Here is a 13,442-nt window from a genome sequence, read left to right on the forward strand (position 1 = left end):
ATCTACTGCACCACCTAGCTGCCCACACTCAATTATTTTTAAAATAGGTTTGCTTCATTGGTATTTTTTTCTCTTAATTTTTAAAATGTCTATTTGATAGTCTCTAAACAGATAAAAACACATCCAGAATCAATCATGTTTATAAGCACATCAATGAATGTCATTCTGAAGTGGGGACTGTCTTGGAAAGTGCCTAGTCTCTTGAGGCCATTGTTGCGACCAATCAAAGTCAAATATTTTGATTCCAATTGGTTGCATTTTAGTCACTGGGGATCCAGACCTGAGCTAATTATAATTAAGCTCTTAATGTAAGAGATTGGTCCAATATACTATATTATAGTTTTTCATGTTTTGAGGTATGAGCCAAGGCGATGTATCCTAAAATACCCAATCACATTCTTCCTCCTTCCCAAATGATTTTTTTTTGTCTTGGGGAAAATATAGCAAGTCTATTACTATGCCATTGATTGTTGATAAACATCAGCAGAGATAGTGGCAGCTACAAACAGTGACAGTTGGCCCAACTTACAGAGTGCTACCAACCAATTCTACTGCACCATATTCTGAGAAAGACTGCCACTGAGTCAATTTCAAATAATAACACCAAGAGCAAGTCCCCATCTCTACTATGGGGACATTAAGTCCCTTCATCTTAGGCAGATCTTCAACATGTGTGGCAAATGTTTCTGATTTCTGTCAAAAAGTTATACCCAAGGTTCAGCTAGGTGGTGCAGTGGATAAAGCACCAGCCCTGGATTCAAGAGGACCAGAGTTCAAATCCAGCCTCAGACACTTGACACTAGCTGTGTGACCCTGGGCAAGTCATTTAACCCTCATTGCCAAGAAAAAGAAAAAGAAAAAAAAAAGAATGGGGGGAAATGTTAAACCCAACTAACTTTCAGTTAGTTCTTGGCATCAAATTTCTTTAAAAAATATATTTCTTGCCTCAGACACTTAACACTTACTAGCTGTGTGACCCTGGGCAAGTCACTTAACCCCAACTGCCTCGACAATAGCGAGAATAGTGAATCAATGATCTCTTTATCATAAGGACTAAATCAAAAGGCAATTTTATTCTATATATCTACAAGTATATATGTAAACACTTAGAATTTTCAGGGTGTATCTATTGATTCATTAAGCAACCATTGATTAAGTACTGAGCTCTGTTAGGCATTGGGGGAAATACAAAGATGACAATCATGTTCCATTCCCTCATCTAGTTTAAAATCTATTTCAAGAGTGATATGATGCATAAATAAACAATACTATATAATAACAGAATGCAGGTTTTGAATATGCTCATCACATAACAGGGAGGGCTGGTGCTTGATAGTCATGGGAAGGAAAAGTCACTTCTGACATGGACTAGGGATGGAATCAGGTAAGAAGGCTTCATGGAACTCCATAATCAATAGACACCTGCTAAGGATGCAATGAAATAGACATCTTACCTTTATCTTTCTCAAATCACTTGCTTTTCAGTCTATATAAAATGTAAAAGCATAAATGTTTTGACTTGAATCACTCCTAGGAAACTTAGATATTTATTCTCAGAAAAATTCTGATTTAAAAAAACAACATACTTAGAGGTCAGTTTTGTAATCTAGGACTTTTCTTGGAAAGAAAAGGAAGGAAGGATGGACGGAAAGAAAGAGAAAGGAAGAAGAAAGGAAGGGGGAAAAAAAAAGAAAGGCTGCTTCAGTCTACTAATGTATTCCCATGGTAGCAACCATTTAACAGAGAACAGTAGAATTGGAATTTTTAAAAATTCCTTTTGAAATATGGTGAGTATAAAAAAAAAACTGGTGACAACTATTTCTTGCGGCTATAAGTATTTTACTGCATAGTGAAAATAGACAAGTGAAGCTCAGTACAAAAACATTTTTTAAAAGGTTTGCCACTCCTAACGTGAATAGTCAGGACTTGCACTGGAACACCATGCAGTTAATCAAAAGATCCACATTATTTTACTGCTTCGGGTTTTGTTGAGAATCGAGTTGTGTCACTCTCTGTCCTCCCAGCATTGACAGAAGACAAAGTAGCCACAAGTGCCTCTTCTGCTTTTTGTTCTTCATCGAAGTCAATAAATGTTTGCCCTTTAGTTGGGGCTAAAAAATAATAAATAAATAGATGTTAAATAGATAGATGATAGATAAATGAATAAATAAAATTATATGAATAAATAAATAAACAAAATAAATGGTGCCTAATCCCAGTGCTACAACCATTACAAAAAGATTATATGTTATTTTTTAAATGTTTGCATGTAACAGGTTAAAACATCACTTAATAGTCTTGGGACCACAATCCTGAAGGATTTCAGACCCATTTAAAGCTGTATGTTCTTCAGTCACACATTAACTGTGCAGGGCAGTCACCCTATTCAATTTACAATACATCCTAATTCAGCAGTGTAGATTATCTGCTGCACAGCAGGACATTACTAGTGGATTATTTGCCAAGCCGGAGGGGGAGACACTAACCGGGAAGAAAAATCAACCAGGAGGAAAGGGAAGTTTTATACCTGTATGCAAAATGTTGCCAACTATGAAAGTAGTACTGAACATAGTTGCCAACTTTTTTTTGATTCCCCAAAAGTGCAATCAGCATGGGATGGTGAAGGCACTAACAGTACTGTAAAAGATGTGTTTTTACCAGTATTTCCCACTTAGTCTGGATAGTTTGGGGAAATACAAAATCATGGATAGCTTTGCTTTTCCATTCCCAACATTATTCCTCAGTTCCCTGTGGATCAATTTATCTGTCCTCTGTTGTCAGGATCATAGGAATGCCAGCGAGGCTCCCAGTCTATCTGGCCGTGCCAAGGACACAGCACTGTTCCATTGTTAGCAGAGGTCCTGCACTGCCATTTACATGGATGCTTTCCCAAGGCATTGGACCAACAGCTTTTGAAATGGTTCGATAGCACAGATTTGTGAAAATCACTTTTCTTACAAAAAAAAAAAAAAGAAAAATAGGCAGGTATAATTATCTCCATTTTACACATGAAGATACATTCAGAGAGATTAAAAGGGCAATACCGCGGTCACAGTAAAGAGCAGCACCTGGGCTCAAAACTCAAAGGCTCATAGATTTAGAGCTGAAAGGGGTCTCAGAGGCTTCTTAAACTTTTTCCATTTACAACCCCTTTCCACCCGAGAAATTCTGATACAATTTGGTATATATAGATATAGAAATATATGTATGTATATGTGTGTGTATATGTATGTATATGTGTGTGTATGTATATGATAGGTATACATAACCTTTTACTGTTGCCAAATTTTTCACAACCTCCACATTCAGCTACCTGACCCCATATGGGGTTGTGACCCACAGGTTAAGAAGCTAGAATCTAGGGGGCAGCTAGGTGGCGCAGTGGATAAAACATGGGCCCTGGATTCAGGAGTACCTGAGTTCAAATTTGACTTCAGATACTTGACACTTACTAGCTGTGTGACCCTGGGCAAGTCACTTAACCCCAATTGCCTCACTTAAAAAAAAAAAAAAAGCAGGAAAGAAGAAAAATTGTGTTAGAGGAAGAAAAAGTTAAATTTTACTGGAGTGTAAAGTAAAAAGCAGAACAAAGTGTGAGATAAGGCAGGCAAAGTAGGGTAGCATCTTGACCAGACCACTAGCCTGTGAGATGGAAGAGGCCTGGGTTCCATAATTGGATCATCCACTAACGCTTTGTAATTCTGGGCAAGTCATTTTAGGTCTCTGAGGTTACATGCACTCAGAATTCAATGACATTTAGTTTAGTCATTTTATGTGACTTGGGATGTTTTATGGTCACATTATTGTTAAACATGATAAATGTATTCTCTCTCAGTGCACTTCTATGGATATTTCTGTGTGCAATCTAGTATCTGATTCTCCCAACCAGTGAAAGAAAAATGTTGGTATCTACTTAAGGCATGAAAAGAAGAGGGGAGACTGCAGCAAGAGACACGAGTTCAAGTTCAGGCTCTGTTATTGGCTTTGTGACCTTGTGACCTCCCTGAGCCTTGTCTTTCATACTGATAACATTTGAATAATCATTCCTACACAAGCCATCTCATAAGCTTCTGTGAGAATCAAATGAGATGACATACGCTAATTAAAATATAGGCTACTCCCTGAAAATGAAAGCCCTTTGAAAGCTAAATTTATATATGTTTTTGTGTATGTGTATGTGTGTATGCATGTATATTTTATTATGTATAGAGGTATATATATATATATATATTGAAAAATAATGCAAAATCTTAAGCTTTTGCCTGAGTAGTTTTTAATTTTAAAAAATCACTAAAAAGATTAAAAGATACATTAGAAAATTAGGAAATTTAGAGGATATATGTGTGTGTGTCTGTGTATGTGTATGTGTACTTTTTCAGGGCTCAAGAGAAACCCAGTCCTCAGTTGAATGACTTGCCTTCTCTCTCCCCATTGTTTTCTCTTAACTCCCTTCCAAAACCAGCCCCTTTTTGATTTATAGATTATTCATTCAGACTAGAAGGCATTTCTGAGATTTTTTTTTCTAATCTAATTCTCTCATTTTATAGATTTGAAGACTGAAGGACAGAGATTAAGTGACTTGTCCAAGGGCACATAGCTAGTTACTGGCAAAGCTTCAATAAACTTTAAAGCTTGGAAATCGATATAATCTTACCTCCCCCTGCCTCCTTCCCATGTTTACTCTCCCATTCCCATTCCCATTACTGTGAGCTCTAGAAGCCTCTGCAGTATAGGCAAAGCATTAGCCCCTGGGGCTACAAAACTGTTTGGAGAATTTCAGGCATCCTCTCCCAATATCAAGTCCTAGTGGTCCTCTCCAGTACCAGGGAGGAAGATGGGTAGGGAAGATAGTGGGTGAGGTTTGCTGGGTTATCCCCAAGTAGGCAGTGAAGCGGCTGTTACTGAGAGTATCCAAGGATGAGGAATCTGCCTCCTTCACCTGAAGGCACCAGCAGTGATTTGTTGGCCCAGACGAAAGATCTAAGACCAAATCACTGAACTTCTTTTGGTCTCAGTTTCCTCATCTGTAAAGTGGGGACTGACCAGCATTGTATGATAGAAGAAATGTGCTGAAGTTAGAGTCAGAAGACCTAGCGTTAAATCCCTGCTTTTCTCCTTTAGGGAAGTCGTCATCTCTGTTTCTTCTCCACAAGATGGGGGCCAAGTAACCTTGATTTTTGTTCTGGTTCTCTCACTGTCTGAGTTTAGGCAAGTCCATCACTTCTCTGATCTTCAACTCAGTTTGTTCAGGGGCAGAATGAAAGAATGGGACTAGATAACCTCTGAGACAGGGCATTTTAACACCTTTTGTGTCTCTGGCGCCTTTGGCAGTCTGAGAAAGACTATGGCCCCCATCTGAGAATCATGTTTTTAAATGCATAAAATAAAATTATACCAATGGTGGTATAATAAAACTATCATAAAACATTTTTCAAAAAACATTTGAAAAGAAAGTTTGCAGACCCTAGATTAATAATGACCCCTCAACTAGATGGTCTCTTCCAGTTTTAAATCTTATGATTTCTTATGTCATTTCTGATGCTGGAAGACTGGTGTGGCTTAAGTTGTGTTTGTAGTAAAAAGAAATGAGGTTGTATGTGCAATAAGTTGTTTTTTTTGTTGTTGTTGGTTTCTTGTTTGTTGTTGGGGGATGTGGGGGTTGTTTACAAGGAGGTTTGGGGAAGGGAGAATGGGGCCTATATTCTGATCAATACGGTACAGCAAGTCCTATTAGTTGTAGAAATAAGACAGCAGCTATTATCATCATTACTGTAACCAGGTATTCTGCTACATAGATATGTTAAAATCTGGCTTCTGAAAGAAAGGCTTCATTTCAATAAAATCCTTGGCTTTTCCCAGTCAAAACACTGAAATTCAACAAATAAGCGTGTTAATATGAGGAAATGGGCTTCCCCCAAGAACTGTCAGCAGCACAACTGCGTATAACTTCTACATGATGTGGGCAAACCTTTCAATGTAATGTGGACTATAACAAAAGGTAGGAGTGAGGATCCCAATCAATTAATTCTGTTGAAAAGCATCACGGAGTCCACTCAGCAAGAAGGAGCTTGAGAATTTGAAACATTCAGGTAAATAGATCATCCATTAGGGCGACAATATACATTGTGGCAAATGCCATCCCAGTGTTTGTTAGCATCTATTTATAGCGTTTGGATTCCCTGTCCCTCCTGCTGAGTGATTTCTATTCCCCCCTCCTCCCATCTTTTTACACTGATTCATTGCCCACTGAAAACAAAGCCAGAATGAAGCTCGTACTCAGGGTTCCGCTCTGGACGAGTTCTTCCTCTATGGTAAAAAGGCGGTTGTATTTAGTCATCCGCTCGCCTCGAGAGAGACCTCCCAACTTGAGAAAACGAACGCCCAGTCCAACAGCCTAAGGGCAAAAGAGAGCAGGTGAATCTGACAATTTCACTTTAAGAGAGGGGAGGGAAGTCATTTGGGGAGAGTTGTTTAATTTGATGCCCCAATACCACAAAGGACTGTTCCCATAAGAGGAAGAGGAAACCTTCCCATCCGTGGTGGCTGTTGACATGGTAATTTTCTTCTCTACATTAGAAAAGTCACCTTTATCTACAAATGGGCAGTTGGAGAAGAAGGAAAATAGCTGTAAATTGAATCACTGTTCATTAATCAGTACACCATGAACATGTTGCTATCACTATAAACAACACAGCCAGAGCCTGTCTTGCTTACATTTTAGGGATTAATGTAGCAGATGGATATGCGAGCCATTTTCCCTGGACCACATTTTTTCTTTTCTTAAAAGTTCAAAGATTAGCTCTTCTCAAAAGGCAGCATTCTGGGCAGAAGAAAGCCTATTTCATAAAAGGTGACGTGACTTTCTCCACCCAAGACTGCATTTCTCTGAAATACCGACTCATGATAAAAGGAGTGTTTTGGCAATTCTGCAATTGAACAGCTTTCACCACTTACCAAATCCGCAAGGCTATCATCAGAAGATTCTCCCTCAGTACTTCCTAAGATGGCAATGCGCTTTTGACCTATAAGCATAGAAATTGTTTATCTTCCATTGTTAACTTTTATAGATTGTACAGAAATAGGACTCTCCTATGCATGATTATTCACTCTTCACAGATGGACAGCATTGCTACGGAGAAATAAATGCAACTATTTGAATAGCTAAGTACCTCATCATAACAGAAACACTTCTGCTTTCATTACTCTCTGCTTTATCAATCTGATTCCTTTGGAATAGCTCAGCAATAACCAACCTTCTCAACCACAACTGACTGTATTATGTAGGGAGAGAGTCTCTGCTTTGTTGGTAGCCTTCACACTTCACATTCCAGAAACTGGACCCTAGGGAGTTTATCATCATTCTTAATGTCTTCATGTAACAATAGGATTTGCTAGAAAAGCCATTTGGGGTAATTCCAGTTGCAAAAATCCCTATTCACTCGTTTTAGCTCTAAGTTAGATAAAAAGGTGTTCTGGAGGTAGCTAGATGACCACTTGCTGGGGATGTCAAAGGTGGGATTCGCTTCAGGTAAAGGTTGGACTAAGTGACCTCCAAGGGTTTTTCCACCTTTAGAATTCTATAAAGAAGTTTTCTGTACTGATAGTTTTCGATGAAATAGTACTATGTGAGGAATTCAAAGCCCCTTACTACAGCTTGCCATACTCTTTTCTGGTAAATTAAAAGGACTAATAACTATCTAAAGTCAAGAATTGCAGGTTGTATTTTCCAAGGATGATGATAATTCAGATTTAAACAGCCCTTTGGGCTTTGCAGAACACTTTCCTCACAGCAGCCTTGTGAAAAGGTAGTACAAGGTTTCTCCCCATTTTACAGTCTCTGTGAGGTTATCGTGACTTGCCTGTGATAACAATGCCTGAGGTGGGATTTGAATTCAGATCTCTGCTAGTATACCATGGAAAGAGCACAGGATTTGGTATCAGAGAAAGTGGGTTCAAAGTTCTATTTCTTCCTCTTACTGCCTGTGTAACCTTGGACATGTCACCTAAATTCTCAGTTTCCACATCTGCAAAATGAAGGGATTAGACTAGAAAATCTTTAGGGTCACCACCAGTTCTTGATCTATGAGCCTATGATTCTGTCCAAGTCCAACACTTCTTACACTATGCCATCTCTGCACCACATCCAAAGCTTTTATGACTACATGACCTTAATTTTATTCAGTCTGAAACTGATCCAAGGGAGCTGAAGTAGGTCACAGGACAATCAGTAGTAAATGGAGAAAGGGGAGGGGGAGAGAGAAAAAGAGAAAGAGGGAGAGAGGGGGAAGAGGGTGGAGAGAGACAGAGACAGAGACAGAGATACAGAGGATAAAGAAATAATGGTGCTGGAGTTTGGAAGGAAGGAAGGAAAGAAAGAAGGAAGGTAGGTTACAGGCTTCATCACACCTCTGCATTTTAATTATATTTTACCCTTAAGAAAAGGATTTGTGAAATAGTATTGCCTTTACTTGCTCAGTTGTTGACTCAGTTTAACTTTAAAATTTTGATTTATAGAAAGAAATCAATCAAGTCATTAGCAAGTACCTATTCTGTGGCAGGCACTATGCTAAGCACTGACAAATACTCCCAATTTAAGACCAACCCAAAGTCTTTGAACTATTGCAAGATTTTATATTGAACAATGTAATGAGAGGCAATGTGTAGGATTGAGAACTGGTCTCAAAGCCTGATACCTAATAATAATAGTATTACACCCCCCCCCCATGATGCCTGAATTCAATCAGTGATTGTTTATTAGAAGACATTTCCCTGGACTCCATTTCCCATGAAACCCAGTATACTTCTCCAAATGGGCAATAACTCCCTGATATGAGTCATCCTGGGAGATTATGTCAGATGAATATGTCTCTACTATAGGAATATACTGATAAACTGTTTTAAAACTTTGGCCCTAGAAATTCAAAGCCTCAAAAAAAAATCACAACTTGTGGTCAATGACAAAATGCAGTACTCACCATATAGCCCATCACTGATGGAAATGTTAGTCATTTTGACCATTCACAAAGACCACCACCCTAATTCAGGCCCTCATCATCTCTCACCTGGACTACTGCTGTTTGATACCCTCTTCTAGTCTCTCTCCCCTCCAATCTATTTTTCACACAGCTACCAACATCATCTTTCTATAGCAAGGTTGACCTTGTCATTCCCCTGCCTGAGAATCCTCAGAAGATCACAGAATCACAGAATTTGAGAGTTGGAAGGGAGCTTTGTAGCTATCCAGTCTAACTCATACCAAGAAGGAACCCCACTTTAACATACCCAACAAGTGGTTGTTCAGTCTCTGATGGGGGGAGGGGCACCCTCTATCTAGCCAGCCCATTCAACATTTGGATAGCTTTGTTAGATTGTCTTCTCATATCAAACCTAAATTTGCTTTTGTAGTATCCACTCATTGCACCTGATTCTACCTTCTTATGCCAAACAAAACAAGCCTAATCCCTCTTGCATTTGGCAGCCCTTCACACACTTAAAGACCACTATCCTTTTTCCCTACCTCAGTTTGTTTTTCTCTGGGATAACAGCTCCCTGTTCCCTCTGAAACAAAATATATGTCCTTAGCTTGACATTTAAAGTCATTTAGTCTACCTTTCCAGGTTTATTTCACGTCACTATTTTTGATATACATTATATTGCCACCAAAATGATCCATTTACTGAGCCTGTTCCCACATTCCCCTCTGCTTCTTAGAATCCTGAATTTCCCTTATAAAGCTCAGCTGAATCTATAGCCATACTGGAAAAAAATGCTCTCACTCACTATTGATTAGAAAGATGCAGGGAGCAGATAGGTGGTGCAGTGGATAGAGCACTGGCCCTGGATTCAGGAGTACCTGAGTTAAAATCCAGCCTCAGACATTTGACACTTACTAGCTGTGTGACCTTGGGCAAGTCACTTAACCCTCATTGCCCAACCAAAAAAAAAATAGGAAAGAAAGACACAAGTCAGGGCAGCTAGGTGGCACAATGGGATAAAGCACCAGCCCTGGATTCAGGAGGACCTGAGTTCAAATCTGGCCTCAGCCACTTGACACTTACTAGCTTGTGTTAAGGAAGTCACTTAACCCTCATTGCCCCAAAGATGCAAGTCAAAATAATTGTGAGATACTACATGATACCTATTGGATTGGATAATAGGACAGCAGAAGAAAATGACAAATGTCGTAGAGGATATGGGGAAAATCAGACATTAATGCACTGTTGGTGGAGTTGTAAACTGATTCAAACATTCTGTAGTGCAATTTGGAACTATGGCTAAAGGACTATAAAACCATGCACATACTCTTTGACCTAGTAATATCACTACCAGGTTGCTATCCAAAAAGAGATAAAAACCAAAAAGTTAAAGGACCTCTATGTACAAAAAAATTTATGACAGCATAATTTTTTTTAGTTTGTATTTTTTGTCTGTATTATTTCACAACCTGAACAATATGGAAATGTTTTGCATGACTACACATGTATAACTTAAATTGAATTGCTTGAGTTTTTAAGGAGGTATGGGGAAGGAGGGAGGAAGAGAATTTGGAACACAAAGTTTTGTAAATGGACATTAAAAATTCTAAATAAATGAAAAAAGAAAAAATTTGGCAACAGTAAAAAAAAAAATTATAAAGCTCAGCTGGAAGTCAGTCACAAGAAACCTTTCCTGAATCTCCTAGTTGGTAGAACTCTCTCCCTCCTCAAACTGTATTTACTTATCTGATTAGATTAAGAAATCATTTATTTATCCACCCACCCTTTTATTTAATTACTCACTTATTTATTTTATTGTTTATTTAGCACTTACTGTGTACAAATCATTTTGCTAAGCACTAAAGATACAAACAGAAAAGAGACTGCTCTCCAGGAGCTTGTATCCAAAATGGGGAGACAAACACATTGAAAGCCATTGATGGTGTCTTTCAGGACAGGAAGTACTTTTCATTTGTCTTTGTATCTCCTGTGCCTTGCACACAGCAGGTGCTAATTAAATGCTAGTTGAATTGAACTGACAATAGCATTAGAATCCAGTAATCAGCTTGAACATGATTTTCCTGAGTTAGACAGGATTTCTTCCCCCCCTCCCAAGTTTACCTAGAGTTTTTCTACAAAGCTTGAGGTGATCAATGTTTGGGGCTATTTGCATGATTGCATTGCTAGCTCTTTCAAATCCATGTTATTACTCACTCTCAATAATCCTGGTAACTTCTATCAAGTCAGATATTGTAGTTTGATTTGTATGTTTTATGATCAACCCACTGGATTTAGGAGTGCTGACATTTTGTTCTTCTAGAAGCTTGTGGACACTTTTGGATGCAGTTCCTGCAATGATATTACACCTGGAACCAAGAGCATTGCAGATGCTGTCCCACTGCTCAATGTCCTGTTCAAATAGTTAAAGAGGCAAATAATTATTGACATTTTCTACATGGAATCTAGAAGAAACAAATATTAATAATCTGGCCAAAAACTGAACACAATATTCACTTTTGCAAATACACCCCCTTTTGTTCCAATTGAAGCAATGCCCGCTAAAGCCATTGAAAAGATTCATACAGGCCTCATATTGTTGAAGGTTGTGGTATATGAATGTAATGGAATTCTATTGTGCTGTAAGAAACGATGAGCAGGCAGATTTCAGAGAAACCTGGAAGGACTTGCATGAACTGATGATGAATGAGATGGGCAGAACCAGGAGAACATTGTACACAGTATCATCAACATTATGTGTTGATCAACTGTGATAGATTTGATTCTTCTCAGCAATACAATGATAGAAGATAATTCCAAAGGACTCATGATGGAAAAGGCTCTCCAAATCCAGAAAAATAAAGAACTATGGAATATGAATGCAGATTAAACCATACAATTTTCTTATTTTGGGTGCTGTTGTTTTTCTTTTTTGAGGTTTTTCCTTTCTTCTCTGATTCTTCTCTTATAACATGACTAATGCAGAAATAGGTTTAATGTTATTGTACATATATAACCTATATCAGATTACTTGTTGTCTTGTGGAGGTGGGGGAGGGAGGAGAGGGAAAAAAATTTGAAACAAGAAATCTTATAAAAACAAATGTTGAAAACTATCTCTATATGTAACTGGAAAATAATAAAATACTTTTATAATTAAAAAAAATAGTTGAGCCTCATAATGCAAAATGTAAACCAAAGGTCAGCTCTCCCCCAAATAATTTAACTGATATTAAACATTGAAACACTGAGGGGCAGAGGAGGAGGGGAAAGCAGATACCATCTTTCTCACCAGTTAAAGGATAGCATAATCTAGAGAGAGGAAAGGACTCCTTGAGCTGACACATGACACTCCAGAAGAAGCCAGCACAAATCTCTCCTTCCAGAGAAAGAAAGAAAAGAAAACCATGTTGTTGTTGTTGGTTTGTTTTTTTTAATCTTGTTCCATAGTTTTTAAATCCATAAGATACATATTGGTGATTTTAATGTGGAGTAGGATGGGGAACTTGGTTCACTGAAGAGCAAATGACCCTTTTCGAGAGGATTAATTTTGACCAAGAATAAATCTCAGGGCAGCTAGGTGGCACAGTGGATAAAGCACCGGCCCTGGATTCAGGAGGACCTGAGTTCAAATCTAGCCACAGCCACTTGGCACTTACTAGCTGTGTGACCCTGGGCAAGTCACTTAACCCCCACTGTCCCACAAAAACAAAAAAAAAAAAAAAGAAGAAATCTCACTCAAAAACCAGAAGCCTGGAGGCTGGAATTCATGCCAGGATTTTCTAGAAGGAAGACAGTGAAGCTTGAAGATCCAAACACCATATTTGGCCAAATACAAATCAAAGGCAGTCAAATGAGAGCAACAGCAGTTCATCAATTGACTAGGCTATCAACTATTCAGTGGGAGTGAATGCTATGTTGAAATTGCTTTACATTTGAGCCTTCTTTTCCCAGGGACTGAGATGGTAGATGGGAGAATTTAAGCTCCAGTTCGATGGGGAATGCCTTTAAAATTTTCATCTTACTGCATTATTGCAGTAACTGCCCCTTTGTCAAAGCTCATAGGTGTTAACTGGTTAAACAAAACTGAAAGTATGAATCACTGGGGGGGGGGAATGGTATTAGAGTGAGCATACACCAGAATGAGGATTTGAGCTGACATCATTAGAGCAGAGTTATCCCAACCCCTTGGGGAGCCCTAGCTACTAGTGTGCATGTTGGATGGAAAACTAATTCCAGAGTTTCACTACAAGTAAGTAGATATCACTCCAAGTAAGTGGGTTTTTAATTATATGTCTGCTGAGTCATTTTGTTTAAAATGGGACTAGGTTAAAAGTCAGCAATCCAAGTCCAATGATCACAAACTAGGAACTAGTGGCATCCAAATTAATTTGTCCTTATTAATATAATGCACACACTTATTTGACCTTTTTATACATTATCTTGTCCTGTTTGAGACAGAGGGTACAGT

General features: G+C 38.4%; 1 protein-coding gene across 1 annotated transcript in view; it reads right to left on the reverse strand.

Moving 5' to 3' along the window:
• Positions 1–1,926: 1,926 nt before the first annotated feature.
• Positions 1,927–13,442, reverse strand: part of ENO4 (enolase 4) — a 39,443-nt gene continuing 27,927 nt past the window's right edge. The window contains exons 11-14 of the mRNA XM_043989334.1: positions 11,190–11,385; positions 6,955–7,022; positions 6,277–6,394; positions 1,927–2,111 (exon numbers count right to left, since the gene is read on the reverse strand). Coding sequence (XP_043845269.1) covers positions 1,966–2,111; positions 6,277–6,394; positions 6,955–7,022; positions 11,190–11,385 — 528 coding nt within the window. The 3' untranslated portion in view covers positions 1,927–1,965. The remainder of the gene's footprint in view (positions 2,112–6,276; positions 6,395–6,954; positions 7,023–11,189; positions 11,386–13,442) is intronic.

Source organism: Dromiciops gliroides, chromosome 2, assembly GCF_019393635.1.
Source record: "Dromiciops gliroides isolate mDroGli1 chromosome 2, mDroGli1.pri, whole genome shotgun sequence".
NCBI lineage: Eukaryota > Metazoa > Chordata > Mammalia > Microbiotheria > Microbiotheriidae > Dromiciops > Dromiciops gliroides.